The sequence below is a fragment of the Hippoglossus stenolepis genome, chromosome 2 (assembly GCF_022539355.2).
Source record: "Hippoglossus stenolepis isolate QCI-W04-F060 chromosome 2, HSTE1.2, whole genome shotgun sequence".
Lineage (NCBI taxonomy): Eukaryota > Metazoa > Chordata > Actinopteri > Pleuronectiformes > Pleuronectidae > Hippoglossus > Hippoglossus stenolepis.
The window spans coordinates 31,415,988-31,435,468 of NC_061484.1; the positions used below are offsets into that span (position 1 = coordinate 31,415,988).

General features: G+C 44.5%; 3 protein-coding genes across 4 annotated transcripts in view; 1 reads left to right on the top strand and 2 right to left on the bottom strand.

Moving 5' to 3' along the window:
• Nucleotides 1-9,700, bottom strand: part of tbce (tubulin folding cofactor E) — a 9,962-nt gene extending 262 nt beyond the window's left edge. Inside the window, exons 1-16 of the mRNA XM_035167059.2 lie at nt 9,564-9,700; nt 9,129-9,213; nt 8,466-8,618; nt 8,310-8,395; nt 7,908-8,007; nt 7,580-7,682; nt 6,525-6,601; nt 6,361-6,453; nt 3,964-4,028; nt 3,444-3,508; nt 2,764-2,916; nt 2,438-2,576; nt 2,175-2,243; nt 1,336-1,395; nt 422-513; nt 1-124 (exon numbers count right to left, since the gene is read on the bottom strand). The exon at nt 1-124 is cut by the window's left edge and continues 262 nt beyond it. Coding sequence (XP_035022950.1) covers nt 29-124; nt 422-513; nt 1,336-1,395; nt 2,175-2,243; nt 2,438-2,576; nt 2,764-2,916; nt 3,444-3,508; nt 3,964-4,028; nt 6,361-6,453; nt 6,525-6,601; nt 7,580-7,682; nt 7,908-8,007; nt 8,310-8,395; nt 8,466-8,618; nt 9,129-9,213; nt 9,564-9,678 — 1,551 coding nt within the window. The 5' untranslated portion in view covers nt 9,679-9,700 and the 3' untranslated portion in view covers nt 1-28. The remainder of the gene's footprint in view (nt 125-421; nt 514-1,335; nt 1,396-2,174; nt 2,244-2,437; nt 2,577-2,763; nt 2,917-3,443; nt 3,509-3,963; nt 4,029-6,360; nt 6,454-6,524; nt 6,602-7,579; nt 7,683-7,907; nt 8,008-8,309; nt 8,396-8,465; nt 8,619-9,128; nt 9,214-9,563) is intronic.
• Nucleotides 9,701-9,808: 108 nt separating this feature from the next.
• Nucleotides 9,809-15,406, top strand: rbm34 (RNA binding motif protein 34). 2 transcript variants are annotated; one of them, XM_047341830.1, is made up of 12 exons: nt 9,809-10,205; nt 11,989-12,142; nt 12,261-12,373; nt 12,544-12,751; nt 12,837-12,896; nt 13,683-13,726; nt 14,114-14,197; nt 14,288-14,351; nt 14,438-14,480; nt 14,560-14,678; nt 14,867-15,007; nt 15,044-15,406. In XM_047341830.1, the coding sequence occupies exons 1-12, from the start codon at nt 10,183-10,185 to the stop codon at nt 15,242-15,244; spliced, it is 1,254 nt and encodes a 417-aa protein (XP_047197786.1). In that variant the 5' UTR covers nt 9,809-10,182; the 3' UTR covers nt 15,245-15,406. The 2 variants fall into 2 exon arrangements, with proteins under 2 accessions (XP_047197786.1, XP_047197785.1); XM_047341829.1 differs by having other exon boundaries at nt 14,867-15,406.
• Nucleotides 15,407-15,852: 446 nt separating this feature from the next.
• On the bottom strand, nt 15,853-18,831 carry tomm20b (translocase of outer mitochondrial membrane 20b). The gene is made up of 5 exons (XM_035167062.2): nt 18,562-18,831; nt 17,512-17,558; nt 16,788-16,869; nt 16,540-16,682; nt 15,853-16,418 (listed from the first exon to the last, which is right to left on the bottom strand). The coding sequence occupies exons 1-5, from the start codon at nt 18,683-18,685 to the stop codon at nt 16,374-16,376; spliced, it is 441 nt and encodes a 146-aa protein (XP_035022953.1). The 5' UTR covers nt 18,686-18,831; the 3' UTR covers nt 15,853-16,373.
• Nucleotides 18,832-19,481: the final 650 nt, after the last annotated feature.

The window sequence follows — 19,481 nt, forward strand, 5'->3', positions numbered from 1 at the left end:
CTGGTCCTGGTCCTGATCCTGGTCTGTGTCAGGACCAGCGGACCAGGACCTGGTCTCCCTCCTCTATGGTGTAAAACTGTAGAGTCTTTGTGTCGCTGTCGAGCTCAAACTCGGTCCCGAGCTTCTACAGAGAAACAAAGGTTTGACCATCAACAGGAGAAACCACGAGTCTCAGATCAGACAAATACAACTTTTATTAAGTCTTTGATTTTCACTCATTAGAAACTGAAACAAGATTTAAACCAGAAACCGTGTGTGTGTCTGTGTGTGTGTCTGTGTGTGCAGCTGTGTGTGTTCCTGATGCTTGTGTCTGTGTGTCACACTGTTGCTGTGTGTCTCACTTTGTGTTCACTGTGTGTGTTCTGTGTGTCTGTGTGTGTTCACTGTGTGTGTGTGTCTGTTCACTGTGTGTGTGTGTTACCTTGGGAGTGCAGTAAGTGAGCTTCAGATCTGCAACAGGAACCTTCAACAGTCTCTGAAGGAGACCCTTCACCTTCTGAACCAGCATGGAGGCTGCAGACACACACAGTGAACACACAGTGAACACACACACACAGTGATCACACAGAGAACACACAGTGAACACACACACACAGTGATCACACACACACAGTGAACACACACAGTGAACACACAGTGAACACACAGTGATCACACAGTGAACACATACACACAGTGAACAGACACACACACACAGTGAACACACACACAGTGAACACACACAGTGAGCACACACAGACACGCACACAGTGAACACACACACACACGCACAGTGAACACACACACACAGTGAACACACAGTGAACACACAGTGAACACACACACACAGTGAACACACGCACACACACACACACACAGTGAGCACACACACACAGTGAACACACACACACAGTGAACACACACACACAGTGAACACACACACACACAGCGAACACACACAGTGAGCACACACACAGTGATCACACAGTGAACACACACACACAGTGAACACACACAGTGAACACACACAGTGAACACACAGTGATCCACACACACACACAGTGAACACACACACAGTGAACACACACACACAGCGAACACACACAGTGAGCACACACACACACACACAGTGAGCACACGCACACAGTGAACACACACACACACAGTGAACACACAGTGAACACACAGTGAACGCACACACACACACAGTGAACACACACACGACCAAGGTGAACACACACACACACACACACACACACACACACACACACACACACACACACACACACACACACACACACACACACACACACACACACACACACACACACACACACACACACACACACACACTACCTGGAACAGTTTTCTGGATGGGCGCCCGCTCTGCGTCATCAGGAAACAGGAACGTGATCTCTGGTGAGAAAACATCAGCACAGTAAATAAAGATGGACGACATGACATCAACCAGAATCACCGTCCTGTGGCTGTTTGTCTCCACCAATCAGACTCAAATGAGGTCACTGTGACCTTTGACCTCTGAAATCGACCTCTGATGCACGGTGATGCAGACGACTGCATGTGAGACAGAAGCTCATCAAAGGTCCGAGTCGGAGTCTGTTCCTCCTCGGACCTGCGCTCACTTTACCCTTTAACAATAAACACCAGCACCGATCACAAGTTATTAGGACAGAGTTCATGTTTGTCTGACAGATTTTATTAATTGATGAAAAAGCAGCCATGTGCAGTAATATAGAACATTTTGTCCGTGATACATTGAAATAAATGGTCGTGAATCGTGAGGCTAGTGAAGATGCACACTTCTTCAAATGACCTGTTTTATATCATCAGTAACTGATCAAACCAAACTGATCAGAAACACTTGAAACATCAAAGAGATGAGAACGAGCTGAAACGACCGAAACGTCTTTGACAAACATTTATTTAACGTCTACTTTGATTTTTTAGTTTGGTCCCATCTGCTAACATGGAGGAGGAGGGTTTATGACCTGTACTACAGCCGACATGTCGTCCATCTTTATTTACAGTGTGTTTTACTCAGATGTGAAATGAAAATGAGCTGCAGCAATATGTGTGTGTGTGTATATATATATATATATATATATATATATATATATATATATATATATACACACACACATACTTGTGTGTGTACAGTCGGGGGTGGCACTCACTTAACAGCTGATTCTTCAGGGCAAACGTCTTCGGCTTCTTCAGTTCTCCTTCTTCTGGAGCTCCGTACTCTGACAAACAGGAAACTTCGTGAAAAACATGATTTGATGAACGTGGATAAAACAGCTGACACACAAACATTATTCGTGTTATATGATGTAACAGCTCATCAGTGTTTGTTGTTGTAGTTTCCTGTTACTGCCTCTAGGCTTCATTACAGCCACTCTTCACTGTGACCTGGTCATGTGACGGGGGCGTGGCTTACTGTCAATAAGGCTCTGGTATCTCGGATGTCGAAGGGTGAACTGGTCGCTAGTCTGACTCCGCCCCCCAGTCTTCAGCCACTCCCCTCCAAACATCTTGATGTAGTCCAGCTCCGCCCCCCTCCTCTCCTCATGGTGTATCTGAGGGAAACCATGGCAACAAGTCAGCTGGCAGGCGCACACACACACACACACACACACACACACACACACACACACACACACACACACACACACACACACACACACACACACACACACACACACACACACACACACACACACACACACACACACACACACACACACACACACACACACGTCTCACTTGGCAGTTGTTGAGTGTGACCAGTTGTCCAAGTTTGGCGATCAGAATCTGATCAGCTGTTTTTCGGTTTCCATCACTACTCGTCAGACGGTTTCCACGACACAACAACTTCATCAAGCTGCCAAGTTTCGCCAGCTCGTCCACCACACACCACTGAGAGAGACAGACAGAGAGACAGAGACACAGAGACAGAGAGAGACAGAGAGAGAGAGAGAGACAGAGACAGAGAGAGAGACAGAGAGAGAGAGAGACAGAGAGAGACAGAGAGAGAGAGAGAGACAGAGAGAGACAGAGAGAGAGAGAGAGAGAGACAGAGAGAGAGAGAGAGAGAGAGAGAGAGACAGAGAGACAGAGACAGAGAGAGAGAGACAGAGAGACAGAGACAGAGAGACAGAGAGAGAGACAGAGACACAGAGAGAGACAGAGACACAGAGACAGAGAGAGAGACAGAGAGAGAGAGACAGAGAGAGAGAGAGAGAGAGACAGAGAGACAGAGAGAGAGACAGAGAGAGACACAGAGAGAGACACAGAGACAGAGACAGAGACAGAGAGAGACAGAGAGAGAGAGACAGAGTTCATTTTATAGTGTGTGTGTGTGTGTGTGTGTGTGTGTGTGTGTGTGTGTGTGTGTGTGTGTGTGTGTGTGTGTGTGTGTGTGTGTGTGTGTGTGTGTGTGAGACCTCCGAGATGTTGTTGTCATTCAGATTCACTTCCCTCAGTTCTGGAAACTTGTCGGTTTGTGAACCTGCTCAAACACAAAAACACTGAATAAAGTTTAACTTAACTTAAAGAAAGTAAATATAAAATGAATAAGTTCTTTAAATTAACTTTATTTAATTGAGAACTGACTGAGAGTCACAAACTGTCACAATCAGCTTCAGTTGAAGAGTGAAGCTGAACTGAGATCAGTTAAAAACACTCTGAAGTTATTAACAACCAGAGTTTATCTCCAATATTCAGCAGGAAACTGTGAAACATGAAGAATCCTGAAGTTTGGTGGATTTGTTACAGCTGCAGCTCTTCAGTGTCAGGAAGCAGAGGATCATGGGTAATATCCAGAGGGACGACCCAGTCAACACATTGATTCACTTTGTTTTACATGAAAACACTTCATCAGACCCAGAGACAGAGCTAATCACCACATGTGGCTGCAGGGGGCGCTGTTCCTCAGTAACTGGTACACAGTGTTAATATTTTTACCAGGAGCAGCGTCGTCGAACCTGATGACGGACAGTCCGCACTGAGACAAGCTCAGCTGCTTCAGTCTGAAAACACAAACACATGAGATATAAAACACCTCATGCTGTTGATTCATGGAGTGAAGTCTGTGATTTGTGTTTTAAATTAAATCTGCAGCTGCTGCACAGGTCAAAGGTCAAACTGCTTTTAAAGGTCCAGTGTGTAGGATTTAGCTGAAAGGATCTATTACCAGGATGTTCTTTACCCAAGAATGAGTGCTTTATATTTAATACTTTATATTTAAATACTTTTATATTTACATCGGGAGTGGGTCCTCTTTACGGAAGCAGCCATGTTTTTTACAGTAGCCCACACTGGACAAACTAAACCTTTTGAGTTTTAATAACAACTGAAGCTACCACAGGTAGTTTGGAAGGGGAGGGGGGTGATGTGAGGGGTGTTCAGCTGCAACACGACACTTCACCACTAGATGTCACTACATTCTACACACTCAAATCAATGATTTTCACAGTTTAATGGTTAACGTTTTTTACTTCTGAAGAATCTGTCACAGTTACTTCAGTTGTATTTGATTATGTTGCAACACTGTGTAATTCCTTATTATCAGGCTCCAGCAGGAAGTCGTTAAAGACTCTGCAGCTTGTCCTAAATGCTGCAGCACGTGTCCTGAAGAGAACCAGGACCAGAGACCACATGTCTCCTGTGTTAGCTTCACTACACTGACTTCCTGTTACATTTAGAATTTAAAACCCTCCTCCTCACCTACATTAATAATATGGCAGCATCAAACCTTAAAGAGCTGATCGTACCTTATCACCACTAGAGCCCTGAGCTCCCAGAATTCAGGCTGTTGTCCCTAAAGTCTCTAAAGCAGAGGAGGAGCCAGAGCTTCAGCATCAAGCTCCTCTCCTGTGGAATCATCTCAGCTTCAGTTCTGGAGGCAGACTCCCTCTGTACGTTGAAGATTCAAACCTTCCTTTACGATAAAGTTATAGTTAGAGCTGGTCCAGGTTTGTCTTAGACCTGATCTTAGTTCTGCTGCTATAGGTCTAGAAGGTCGGGGGACAATTTGATTGATTTACCCCTGAAACTCCAGAAGTGTTTTGTGGACTCAAACACTTCACCCCCCCATCCATCATAGTGGTGAGGAGATGATGGGGGAAGTTACCCTTTAACCCTGAAAATGATCCTGTTTAAGTGGAACCAAATAAAAACCTTAATATTCAGAACGTTCATAGTTTCTGAAGCTGAAAGTCCAGGCCTCATCATGCTGTGACATCACGATGACGTCATCATGCTGTGACATCACGATGACGTCATCATGCTGTGACATCACGATGACGTCATCATGCTGTGACATCACAATGACGTCATCATGCTGTGACATCACGATGACGTCATCATGTTTCATTGCATGCAGTGAAAAACAAAATGTTCAAATCTAAAAAAAACGAAATGTTTATAGAAACATGTGTTTTGTTTTTATTGATAAAAAGAAAGTCAGAGTTTAGCATTTTTTTAAATCTATAAAAGAGTTTCAGTACCTTTTTCATTTATTATGTGTGCCTATGCATGCATAATATTACTATTCTGCATACTTATTATTTGACTACTTCTTATTCTTCTTCAGTATGAAATTTTGTCCCGCTTCTCCTCCCGCAGTTTTCGTCGTACATGCACAAGAATATTTCAGCATCATATAGCAGCTCGGTCGTGAATGGTGAGCTGTGACGATTCTAAGACATTCGCCAAATGGTTTCCTCGAAAATCAAAAAAAAAAACAGCCCAAAATAAATGAATGGGAGTCAAGGTCTCTCGGCCATTTAGAGCAAGAGTGGAGCAGGACAGATTTTCTCTCAAAGCCACAAATGGAGGTTGTCATACAGGATTTTTATATCAAAACATAGGAAATCATGTTAGCGTCGCAGAAGTGTCGCTATGAAATCTATCAGAGCTAAACCTGTAGTTCTCCGTTGCCTCTCTCCATTCGGTCTAATTATTGAGAGGAAATTTCTGGAAGGAGCAAATCAGTCAAACGTTTCTAACTCGCTCCCACGGTTCCATTTCTTAACTCTGACCAATAAAAAAAGATATCTGAGTGTTCGGCAAAGTCTTGGGATTCTAACGGTGTCTTTATTTCACAGATAGGACTTATTGTTTTTGAATAATCGCACGTTGTTCGAGGGCTTTGCTAGAGTGTGGCTTTCTCTTTTCCAGTGGGTTTAGCCAGGAAAGATTCCTTTGATGTCTTAGATGTTAAGCACTAGGCACAATTCAAAAGTTCTCGGCAGCTCAATATTAAAGTTTATTGACTCAGAACCTTTTAGCTGAGGTTGTAGGAACATTTCTCCTGCAGAGCTCAGAGGTTAAATCAGTTTATCATTGAGCATACTCCACCTGGGTAGAGCAGAGAGATTCACCAGCGTCTCCTGCATTAAGGGGTTTCGGGACAGATTGAGCTTGGTGACGTTCTGCAGGACGCCCTCCGGCCTTTAAGAGACACAGCAGTTAGCATCAGGACGACAGGAAACAAACGTGGCTCTGAAGTAAACCAACGTCACCTCTGCAGCTCCGTGATGTTGTTTTCTTCCACACAGAGATCCTCTAGCTGTGGCCACATGGGGGCGCACTCCAGGATCTGAGCAACGAGAGAAAGGTTCAGGATGTAAACGTGACGACATAGGAAATCCTTCTAAATAACATTAAATGATGTTCTATTACATTCAAAGCATATACACAAAATACTCACACATACTGGTGAAACTAATTCTGATGTAGGAATTTTCAATCTTAGTTTTTATGCCTATACACTTTTCTATATAATATTTATGAATACAGAGAAATATATTGTCATTGTATATAACTCTGTACCTAAATTAAACCCCAAAAAGTACACCAATAAAGATAATATGTATAAAATATAATGTCTGTAAATACATGTTCTTCACTTACTTCATGCTACAGTTGATAATGCATATATAGATATTATTAGTCCAACATTTAAAACAAAGTAAACACATATGAAATATGTAAAAACCATTCTCATCAGAACTTTTTACTTTTCTTCACTGTAAAGGAAAAATATTGTAAAATATATTGATATAAAATGCATTTGTACAGTTCCTTAGCACTGGTATTTATAATTTCCAAACCAGGGGCAGATAGTTCATCTCATTGTTGGGTAAGTATTTTGAATCATAAATACACATCGGACAATTTTAACAAATCAGTTGAAAATAGTGTTTAACATGTGCTTTAGCTACAGTTACTGGAATGTTGGTATAAATCCTCAGATAGTTATATATCAATTTCCAAATTATTAAATAATTTCCTTAAGGTACTGAAATATTATGTTAAACATGTATTTACAGAAAAATAAATTCCAGTATCAAGTCCAATAGAACTTAAAAAACTGTATTTAAAGAATGTGTGAATATTTTGTGTGTACATGTTTTTATATATTCATAAATATCATATTTAATAAATATGTCCTATGTAATTTGACCACAGCATAAAAACATAGAAATAGCACAGATATTTGAAATATGTTTGTTAGTGTGTGTGTGTGTGTGTGTGTGTGTGTGTGTGTGTGTGTGTGATCTAGCCAGTTGTGTACCTGTGGCCAGGTGAGGTCACATCTGATCAGACTGAGAACTTTGAGGCTGAAGAACGACCGACACAGAGACGAGGAGTCGGAGGGCAAACGCAGAGTGTTGTAGCTACACAACAAAACAATGTTCAGTGACACACACATTCAGAGAGACACACACCCCCACAACACAACCACAACCACAACCACAACACAACCACAACACAACCACAACACACACACAACACACACACACACACACACACACACACACACACACACACACACACACACACACACACACACACACACACACACACACACACACACACACACACACACACACACACACTACCTGAGCTGGAGAACCTCCAGTCCCTCCAGCTGCCCAGTGATGGTGGACACGTCCTCCCAGCAGGACAACAGACTGCGACACATGTCCAACCACTTGATGTCTGGTCACTGACGTTAAAGCTTCACTGAACACGATCACACGCACAGTGACAACAATCACTGGTTTATTAATATTGAATGTATCACGTGTCCAAATCCACACTTTACTGGACTTTTAACAACACATGTGATTCTACAGAGACAGACTCAGACCAAGTGGATGTTCTGTTGCCCACAGTTTGGATCTGGGTGCTGTGCTTTGGTGTCCATATACTTTTGGCCGAGTAGTTGACTCTGAATGGAACAATAAAAATATCATTAATGTTTAAGTTCAGCCGAGGTCGGCGCAACTCTGAAAAGATACTGGGTGTGGTTTTCCTGATTTCTCCGTCACTTCCGGGTCCGTTCACTTGACGGTCTCCAAGCAACGCTGCCGTCAGACTCTGAAAACTAGAGACACAAGCAGGGGGTGAAATGAACTGATCTTCATCTTCACCTCTTCCTCCTCACAGCGTCGTACCTGCGCTCCTGGATGGGCTTCTTAAACATAGCGGACACTGTGTCACTCAGCAGTTTGTCTGGGTCGTTGTCGTACGCCTGTCGCACAGCGGTCAGGTAGTCCACGCCGAAGCTCACCTTCGCTGGACGGACGAAGGAGCCGCCTGTAGCATGTCTGAGAGACAACTGAATCTATCAGATCTACATCACTGGTCATCAGACAAGTTATTCTATCAACAGAAATTAAACTCTTTCAATTTTTACAATCACAGACTGTAAATAATTATAATAAAAATATCCCTGAATGTTTCCATCGTGTGGTGAAGACGGTTTATAGCTCAACTTGTGTTCATGTCTGAAACTGTTTATTCTAAAGCAGCAGCTGGATGAGAGTGAGTCTGATGTTTAGTGTGAACATGAGAAAGTTTCCTCCTTCTCTCCCTGAGCGTCTGTTCTCTGTAACTCTGCTGAGTGGGTTCCATCTCCTGTGAGAAGAACTGACTGAGAGTCAGCTTCAACTGTCACAACCAGCTGCAGCTGAAGAGTGAAGCTGAACTGAGATCAGTTAGAAACACTCTGAAGTTATTAACAACCAGAGTTTATCTCCAAGATTCAGCAGGAAACTGTGAAACATGAAGAATCCTGATTCAGTAGCATTGAGCAGCTTTAAAGTGATGAATCTTACCTGCATGTGAAATACTGGACTCCGTCATGGCTGCCGTCATGTTTACCTCTGCTGGGCTCCTCCCACTCCACACCGAGCCACAGCCCTGAACGCACCCCCCCCACACACACACACACACATTACACCTGGTATCTACTGGACTAGTGTCCGTCCTGGGAGACGGATCCTCACGTGTCTCTGAGGTTTCTACCTTCTCTACCTGTTAAAGGTTTTAGTAGATTGACTCTTGAGGGTTAAGGACAGAGGACGTCTCACCTTGTTAAATATCTCTGAGACAAACTGTGAATATGAACTACACTAATACAACTGATTGATTGACAGCTCAGAGATTGTGTGATGATTCAACACATGATTCATGATCCTTGTATTTCTCTTATGTACACTCTATAGTATCATCCACACGATGAGGCTGTGACATGATGTGTCGGTTCTGACCTTCTGTCGGTGGTACCGGGCCCACGTACCGGACCGTGGCCCGCTCCGCGCCGCAGAACACCCGCCTGCCCACCGCATCGTCCGGCACCTCCGGCTCCGTGTGTTCGATTCCCATGGAGAAGACACAAGGTGTAACCGCAGAGACACTAAAGAGTTAGCCTCCTCGGCTAAGTGTTAGCTTCCTCGGCTGACGACCACAACACAGGCAAGCTGCACCGGAAGTGACTCGTTTCGTCGTCGTACCTGTTTCCGCTTGAAGCTTTAAATGAAATGAACTTATAATTTAGAAATGAACAGATAAATAATTTAATTTGTATTTTCATATATTTACTCTTTAAGTGTTAAGTCACAGTTATCTGACCGGAAGTCTGTCGTTCACCGTTCACGTCACAATTAAACTCTGGAAACATCAGCGGAAGCTTTGTGTTAATGTGACCGTGTTTCCCGGGGGACAGAATTGTCAGCAGGACAGCAGAGTGCGGCTGGAGAACATGTGAACGGTCGTTTCCGCTCAAGTGTGTTTATTGTTCATTTATCATTAAATTCAACGAGAAGAAGAAGAAGAAGAAGAAAGGAGCGGAAGTAACGCAAGTAACGCAAGTAACAATCTGAAGAAACAATGAAGAAGAAAGTTGACCACAGGTTTGTTTACTTTGTTTTACATGGACTCAGTTACTGTGACGGACTATCTATGTATCTATTATCCATCTGTCTATCTGTCTATCTATCTATCATCTATCTATCTATCTATCTATCTATCTATCTATCTATCATATGTCTATCATAGCTATCTATCATCTATCTATCTATCCTTCTTTATATCTATCTATCCTTCTATCCTTCTATCCATCCATCCTTCTATCTATCCTTCTATCCTATCCTTCTATCTATCTACAGCGGGTAAAATAAGTATTGAACACGTCACCATTCTTCTCAGTAACTATATTTCTAAAGGTGCTATTGACATGACATTTTCACCAGATGTCAGTAACAACTCAAGTAATCCATACATACAAAGAAAACCAAACAAATAAGTTCAGAAATTAAGTTATGTGTAATCAAATGGAATGACACAGGGAAAAAGTATTGAACACCTGAAGAAAGGGGGGTGCAAAGAGGCATGGAAAGACAAGACACCAGCTGAACTCTGTCAGTAATTAGAAATCAATCCTGCCCCTTGTCAGTGGAAAGAACATCAGCTGGTTCAGTCCCGACTGATGGCCGATGAAAAGGTGTCTCATCACCAAGGTGTCACACAAGAAACATCTCATGATGGTGAAAGCAAAGAGCTCTCAAGACCTTCACAACCTTATTGTTCCAAAACATACTGATGGCATTGGTTACAGAAGGAAGTAATGCACTCAACCGCCGTGGCCTGTATGCACGCTCACCACGCAAGACTGCGTTGAAGCTCGTTTAAAGTTTGCTGCACAACATTTAGACAAGCCTGTGAAATACTGGGAGAATAACGTCTGGTCCGATGAGACCAAAATGGAACTCTTTGGATGTCATAACACACACCATGTGTGGAGGTCAAAGGGCACTGCACATCCCCCCAGGTGGGAACATCACGGTGTGGGGCTGGTCTTCAACATACGGCACTGGCAAACTTCATATAAGGAAGGATGAATGGAAAAATGTACCGAGACATTCTTGATAAAGATCTGCTGCCATCTACCAGGATGATGAAGATGAAACGAGGGGGGGGACATTTCAGCAAGACAAGGATCCCAAACACAGCCAAGGAAACTCTCAATTGGTTTCAGAGAAAGAAAATAAAGCTGCTGGAATGGCCCAGCCAATCACCTGACTTGAATCCAACAGAAAATCTATGGAAAGAACTAAAGATCAGAGTTCATAGAAGAGGCCCACGGAACTTTCAGGAGTTGAAGACTGTTTGTGTGGAAGAATGAGCCAAAATCACACCTGAGCAATGCATGTGACTGGTTTCTCCATAACCCTCCATACAGGAGGCGTCTTGAAGCCGTCATCACCAACTAAGGCTTTTGTACGAAGTATTAAATCAATTTCAGTTAGCGTGTTCAATACTTTTTCCCTGTGTCATTCCATTTGATTACACGTAACTTAATTTCTGAACTTATTTGTTAGGTTTTCTTTGTATGTATGGATTACTTGAGTTGTTAACGACATCTGGTGACAATTCCATGTCAATAGCACCTTTAGAAATATATGTACTGAGAAAAATGGTGACGTGTTCAATACTTATTTTACCCGCTGTATCTATCTATCTGTCCATCTATCTATCTGTCCATCTATCCATCTGTCCATCTATCTATCTGTCCATCTATCCATCTGTCTCTCCGTCCGTCCGTCCTAAACCTCGTCACTCTGTTTAAACACAAAATAAAATCAGTGATATTTCGTTTACTGTCTCTTTATGTAAATGAGTTTCCTGTGTCCTCAGTGCTGAGGCGTCTTCAGAACCGGCCTCTGACTACGTGGTGGGTCAGGTGTCAGGGAGTTTGTTTAAGAAGAGTTCTGCGGCGTCTGGCTCGCTGGCGGCATTGTTCAGCACCACGACACCGGCTGCGTCTCTTCTGTTTCAGCCTGCGCCCGAGGTGAGTCCAGCACAGACACAGGAGGGAACCGAACATGCTCTGGTGGATGTTTGTGACAGCCACAGTGTGTAGGTGTGTATTGTCACACGAGGCTTTAACGTGTCCTTGTTGTCGGCAGCCGGTTCAGAGGGGCTCGGAGCAGCAGCAGCAGCAGAAGGAGACTCCAGAGGTCAAAGGTCAGAAGAAGAAGCTGCCAGAGAAATCAGCGGCCGAACAGAAGCTGGAGAACAGGTGAGAAGTTCAAAAACAGACCAATCCGATTCTAGATCCAAAGAGCTGCTGGTCTTTTTCTTCCCTACATCTTTTTGAAAAATGTAAATCACTGAATCTTTTTTAAAAAGAGTTTTCTTTTTGAAAACTTTCATCTGTGACTCTGGCGTCTCCTTCGTCCTCTTCCTCAGAGAGAGCAGCCTGCAGGAGGCAGACGAAGACGAGCGAGGGAAGGGGACGTCCGTGAAGAAGAGGAAGGCTTCAGGGTCGGGTAGAGAGAACGATACAGAGTTGTGGGTGATGAAGAGGCAGAGGACGAAAGCCTGCAGAGAGGAAGAGTCAGTGAAGAGAAAGAGGACGGTGTTTGTGGGTAACCTGCCCATCAGCTGCACCAAGAAGGTAGAGATTAAAGAGCGCGACCATTATCATGTGTTTCCTGTTGTTGATGGATCATCTGACCTGATGTTCTTCTTCTGTGCTTCAGACCCTGCGGAGCCTCTTCAGGAATAAAGGATCCATCGAGTCCATCCGCTTTCGCTCTGTGGTAAAAACACAGACACAAAAACACAACAGGAAACAGTTTGTCCATCACCACTGACGCACCACAAAGTGTCACAGTTAAATTCATCTGTGTGCGTTGACGGGAGTAAGACCAGTGACATTGTGACTGGTCTCGTGGTTGAGGAAAGTGAAAACACAACAAAATACACAAGTTCATGGAAACAAATATCTGGGGAGAGTTTTTAATGTGATTTTGCTGAAATGATTTTTCAGATTTAAAAGCTGCTGTGAATGCAGCTTTGAATCTTTGTCATTTAAATCTGATATTCTCTTATTTGACTCTGTGTGTTCAGAGATTCCGACTTCGCCCAGAGACCTTTCAGTTTTAAAACTCATCACTGTTGCTATGGTTACTCCTGTTGGAGACTTGTGTAAATGCTTCTGCTCTCGTTTTCATTTTGAAAACTCTGGGTTTGTGTTTGAGTCTGAACAGAAACTGAGACTTTAGTAAACGATGACGCAGACGTTCTCTTCCTGATTGGTTCTCATCAGTCACGTGACTCGACTACCAGCGGTGAACACAAAGCGTCGCTAACACTTCCTGTCAGTTACAGTTCCACCTCGTCGTCCCTGCTCTGACTCTTCACCTTCACTGCTCCTCCTTCAGAGGAGTTTCTGTTACTAAGCAACCAGCTGCAGAGGAGACAATCTACTTCCTGTTTACATCACATGACCAGTGACGGTCATGTGACCTGTGTTTTCAGGTGTGTTGGAGTGAACGTCCGAATGTTCCCCGACATCAGTCACATGATCTGTTTGTTCCCTGCAGGTCAGAGAGGATCCCTCCATATCCCGGAAAGTCGCAGCCATCAAGTACGTTTTCTGTTAGATTTTGTTCTTAACACATTTTCATAATATGAAAAACGTTTGTTTTTAAAGATGAAATATGAGAAAACGACGAGTTGATTTGTTGATTCATTTACATAAATCTCCAGTTTGGAAAGATTAGTTCTTTGTATTTCATCTGTACCTACTTCTTAGATTTTCTCTGTTTTGTATCGTTGTAATCAAACCTGACGTTATGTCCACTTCAGGTTCAAGAGTTTTTAGAAAAGATAATGAAACAAAGAGAGAAACTCGTCAGTTGCAACCAGTTTTCCTCTGACACCAGCTGCTTCGTTAATCCCTCACTGGAAATCACAGTTAACTTTCACTGCAACTGAAACCACCAATCAACAGCATCTTTCATTTATACCTCAGACGCAAAATTCATCCCAAGAAGCAAAGCGTTAATGCCTACGTGGTGTTTACAGACGATGACGGCGTCGCCAAGGCGTTGGAAAGGTCAGACGGTCGCAGCAAACCTGGACCAATACCACGTTATAATAACACGCAGCTGTTATTAACTCATCACGTGTTTATTCTGTTCCGCAGTAACGGCACGGAGATCGAGAAAGACTTCCACATCCGAGTGGACCGAGTGACTGACAGCTCATCAGTAGGTCTTCAACGTTAGTTAACATCTGTCCAAACTCTGTGCTCCAACTCACGTGATGATTAATCCTTCGTGTTCTCCTCTTGCAGCACGATCACAAACGTTCTGTTTTCGTGGGGAACCTCTCGTTCGGTGAGTTTTTCCTCAGTGTTCTGGTTCAGGGAACGGCAGCAGATGAACTTCAACACTAACTTGTTAAATCTGATTTTAGAAATAAACGAAAGTGCATTTCGACAACATTTTGAGGAGTGTGGCTCAGTGGAGGCAGTGAGACTCGTCCGAGACCAGAACTCTGGGCTGGGGAAAGGATTTGGATACATCCTGTTTGAGGTACGACGACTCGGAGCTTTCTGATGAAGAGGCTGCGACCATCGTCCTCCTCCTCATCACAACTACACTTCATAAATAACTCATATTATACAAGATTTCTTAAATTTGATCAAAAGATAGTATTTATAAAGACACTAAATCTGGACATCGACTGTGTTTTAACACATTTTACCTGTGTGTGTCCTCAGAGTCCCGACTCGGTCCAGCTGGCGTTGAAACTGGACGGCTCGAAGCTGGAGGGCCGAGCCGTCCGGGTGAAGAGGTCCGTGAAGAAAGAAAAACAAAAGAAGAAAACAAACGACAGAGGAACCACAGGGAGGCCGGGAAGGGGCCCCGCCAAGAGCGCCGCCAAGGGCGCCGCCAAGGGCCCCGCCAAGAGCGCCGCCAAGGGCCCCGCCAAGGGCCCCGGGCGGGAGAGAGGAGGTTTTAAGTCTCAAAAGAAGTTCATAGGAAACCAGCAAAGGCCGACCAAAAGCTCCGGATCCTTCAAAGGACAAATGGTGGATCCAATTAAAAAGAAGAAACTGAAGAAGAAAGTGAAGCCGAACAAAACTGTTCACATCTGACCCGAGGAAACTTTAGACTGAGCACATGATTCAACTTCTCAAAGAAAACACAAGTTTCTACCTTGTTTTATTGGACATTTTCTGTTGCTGTTCTTTATCAAAAGGATTTTCTTAAACCTTTAAATCTGTAAATTGTGAACACAAATAAATTCAAAAGTTTCATTTTGACTCCTCGATCAATCTTAACGAAGGAATCGAATGAGCCGATCAGAATCTCAAATCTGACAACATAATAAAGATGGACGACAAAGTGGAGCCAAAAGCTCTGGGTCGCCCCCTGGTGGCTAGCTGCAGTATAGATCGTAAACCTCCATGTTAGCAGATGGGACATGAACCAAGCTAAAAAAGTAGACGTTAAGTGTTTGTCAGAGATGTTTTCTGTCGGTAAAGGTTCAACAGGCTGAGCCATCAGAGCGCTGCTGGACATGGTTTTAAACGTAACCGTCACTGAATCTTCCTGAAGGTGAAAATTCAGTGACATTTGCAAAATACAGTGGAACCAAAACACTTTGAAGATTCTGGCAGAAAAAAGCAGCGAGTGATTGACCAGAAGAGAGCTGTCAATCATCTGCTCTGCCCTTGTTACGTCAGTCAAAACACAACTTCACTGTTTGTTCAGCTTTTTATTTTATTTCTCTAAAGAGGTTCATCGTCTTTAACACGAACAAAACATTTCATCACTTTGTAAAAAGTGTTTGCATCAGACAGATGATAACAGAACAATAAATACTGAGAAGCAGAGGAGACGATGTTTCTACGACTGACATCATGAATAACGTGTGACAGCGCCACCTGGTGTACGAGGCCGTCAGCAGCTGATTGCGGTTGGAAACAAAGACCCGGGCCAGTTAGTCAGCACATGTACAGTTAATGTTGGAGCTTGTTAAAAGTTTTCTGACGGGGATATTTTACCCCAAAACGGGTAATTTCCATTAAAAAAACAAAACCTAACAAAACTGTCACGGACAAACCAGGAATAAAAAGGAGTTCCCTTAGGACGCCGTGGTGGGAAGTGACGGCCTGAGTGACGCAGGCGTTGGACGGTCATGATGTAACGAGGAGGTCCAGGTGAGGAGGAGGAGGATGGGTGATGGTTGGGCGGGGGGGTCGTTTCCTCTCAGCCTTCTCCTCATTCTATATCATCCTCACTCAGACTCTGTGCGCTCACGATACGCTGCAAGAAGACAAAGGTTCACAGCAGTGTTTTCATTTTCAAAACAACAAAACATGGACAGTCAGGAAGACGTCTGGCCCAGTGGATGGAGTTGGACCAGTTAAGGCGATGGTGGGCCTACCTGGCTGATGCTGGGCAGTTTGGTGAGCAGCATCTGAAAGACGGGCGGCGGCAGAGTCTGCTGCAGGACCTGCAGCAGCTGCTGAGGCTGACCACACACTGCGATGGCGTTGGTCAGGTGGTCCACACCTTTCTCATAGTCTCCTGTGGAAGGAGACGGAAACACAAGAGACAATTATCCAGACAATTTCGTCCGACCTGAGAGCGAGACTGAATAAAATGAATTTGCTGTAGGTGAGGGGGTGTTACCCTGAGCCAGCAGCTCCTCCCCCAGCTGGATCTCCTCCAGGAAGAACTTCTGCACCGCCTCAGCGTCCTTCAGGTCCGGGAGCTGCAGGAGAATCAACTTTCAGTTTAAAACAACTGGTCTTCAGAGTCTGGAAAACTTTTACTCATGGTCCTAAGCTGAATACTGGTCCAACTTTAGGGCAGATCAACCGAGTCCATTGATAAAAACATACACTTTACTTGGCACCTCTAACATCTACCGCTGCTTCGATCTCGTCAGTTTGTGTTATTGTGCGACTTTCCGTGGTGGAAGAAACCGTCTGAGGTGACGTCCACACAACAACACACACCTAGAGACTGAGGCGGCTGTAGATCATAGAACAGAGCGATTTAACGTCTGGTGAAACCAACTGTCTCAAAACAACAATATGAACCCGTCGGTGGTTCAAACAAGAACTTTCATGGACATTATGTCGACTATAAAAGTTTGAAACTGCTAAAACTAGTGTGAAAGATCTGCCTTTAGAACCTGTATTAAAATAACATGTGATTTTAAGAGAATAACAAAACTTCACTGATAATAATGATCAAAATAAGTCAGAAGGACTGTGTAGAATGATTCTTCAGTTTTGAGTCAGAAACATTTCACTGAATTTTTAAACTGAATCAGTGTTTATCATTCATTTGTTGTGAATCTGAGAATCTGAGAATCTGAACACATCAACAGAGAAGAGACTGTTCTCACCTTTGCTTGACCTGCGCTCTCCTTCACTGCCTTCTGCTTCCTCCTGCCTGGGACCAGAACCACAGAGCCCATCAAACACCGCGGTTCAACCCACGTTCAGATCACAGATCAGATCAGAGATCAGATCAGATATGACATAGGAGATAAAAGATCAGATAAGAGAAGTGAGTCCTTTATTAGTCCCCCAATGGGGACATTTACAGTATTAGACAAGATGTCTGATGTGAGCAAACGTTTGGCCGCCGCCAGAGGAAACTTCCATATTCAGTAGATTTTTGAAGGTAAAATCAAGTAACAACAGCAAACGGATAATACAAATGATCCTTTCTTCAAATCTCCATAATGTCTAATTAAAAGTGTCTATATGACTCATTCCTGGACAGGTCCTCAGCCAATCACAGGGTCAAAGACAAACGATCTCCAATAAACCTGCAGAACCCACAGGAACATGTGGAGAACATGTGGAGAACATGTGGAGAACCAATGTTAAACCAGTTTAACACATGAGCTCAATTAACCTGGGGACGGTGTTAATTGAGTTCAGTTTGTCAGCATGGTGGACCGAACCGAACCGGGTCTGAGCCTGTGGGAAACCGGGAAAAGACAAAGAAGAACAAAACCAAACCGAGCCGGACCGGACCGGACCACACGGACCAGATCACAGGGACCGGACCACACGGACCGGACCACACGGACCAGATCATAGGGACCGGACCACACGGACCGGACCACACGGACCAGATCACAGGGACCGGACCACAGGGACCGGACCACACGACCAACACGGACCGGACCACAGCGACCGGACCACACGGACCGGATCACAGGGACCGGATCACAGGGACCGGACCACACGGACCGGATCACAGGGACCACACGGACCGGACCACAGCGACCGGACCACACGGACCGGATCACAGGGACCAGATCACAGGGACCAGATCACAGGGACCGGACCACAGGGACCGGACCACAGGGACCGGACCACACGGACCGGACGGAGCCCCTCCCGGGCCCGGTGAAGGTGAAGAAGAGGAGGTCAACACTCACGCTCCCGCAGCCGGTTCCTGAACTCCGGGTCGCTCCGTCTCTTCCTGTCGAAGTAGACACAGTACCCGAGGAACAGAGCCCCGCACAGCCCCGCAGCTAACGCACTCGACCGGCCGCCCATCATTCCTCCAGCAGCCTCTCGAGTCCCGGAGGTTCTGCTGAGGGTCGAGATGTTCTCCGCTTGTTCTCCGCTTGTTCTCCGGTGAAAGTCGAGATGTTCTCCGGTGGGTTGTGATCAGGCGGAGGCTCAGGGCAGTGAGGACCCCTGAGGACCTGACGTAGCTGTCTATGCAGCGCCTGACTGGAAATGTAAAATATAATATTTCTGCAGCTCATAAAGGTTCAAAGATCTGTGAAGGATCTAAAGTAAGTTAAAGACCAACTTGCCCAATGATTTCCCAGGTCACAACATTACAAGTCATTCAGCTTTTATCCAAAGCTACTTCCAGTCCAGTAGTGCATTCAACATCTATGAGGCATGGGCTGGGATTCGAGCCACCATCCTTCTGGTTGGAGGACAACTGCTCTACAGCCACAGCCACTCATTCAAGAATCAGGCCCCTTTCAGAAGCTGGCCCACTAAAAGATGCCAACCAAACCATCAACCCAACCATGAAATGGTGAAATGACATGGGCATGAACCATAATCAAATTAGCTGCCTTGCCTTGGTCCAACGGAGACGCCATGGAGTGAAGGACACAAGGCAGAACAAGCTAATGGGTCAACATTCAAACCCAAAACCAAGTCTTAGGAGTAATTAGCTCAAGTCGATGGAGCACCAGACTTTCACGATGTCTCATCGACAGTCCTGTCTAACTGTTGAGAGATGAACTCTGCAAAGGCTAGACTCCAAATCTGACGTCCTACTCTCCATGAGGGAGAACCGTTCTAGGCAATGGACCATTTCCATGGATGCAAA

Excerpts from the sequence above, each read along its gene's own strand:
- tomm20b (XM_035167062.2), bottom strand. The coding sequence starts at position 18,685 with ATGATGGGCGGCCGGTCGAGTGCGTTAGCTGCGGGGCTGTGCGGGGCT. Across the intron at positions 16,683-16,787 it reads GGAGGAGCTGCTGGCTCAGG|GAGACTATGAGAAAGGTGTG; the intron begins GTAACACCCCCT and ends CTCCTTCCACAG. Across the intron at positions 16,419-16,539 it reads AACTGCCCAGCATCAGCCAG|CGTATCGTGAGCGCACAGAG; the intron begins GTAGGCCCACCA and ends GTCTTCTTGCAG.
- rbm34 (XM_047341829.1), top strand. The coding sequence starts at position 10,183 with ATGAAGAAGAAAGTTGACCACAG. Across the intron at positions 12,752-12,836 it reads CCATCAGCTGCACCAAGAAG|ACCCTGCGGAGCCTCTTCAG; the intron begins GTAGAGATTAAA and ends TCTGTGCTTCAG. Across the intron at positions 12,897-13,682 it reads CCATCCGCTTTCGCTCTGTG|GTCAGAGAGGATCCCTCCAT; the intron begins GTAAAAACACAG and ends TGTTCCCTGCAG.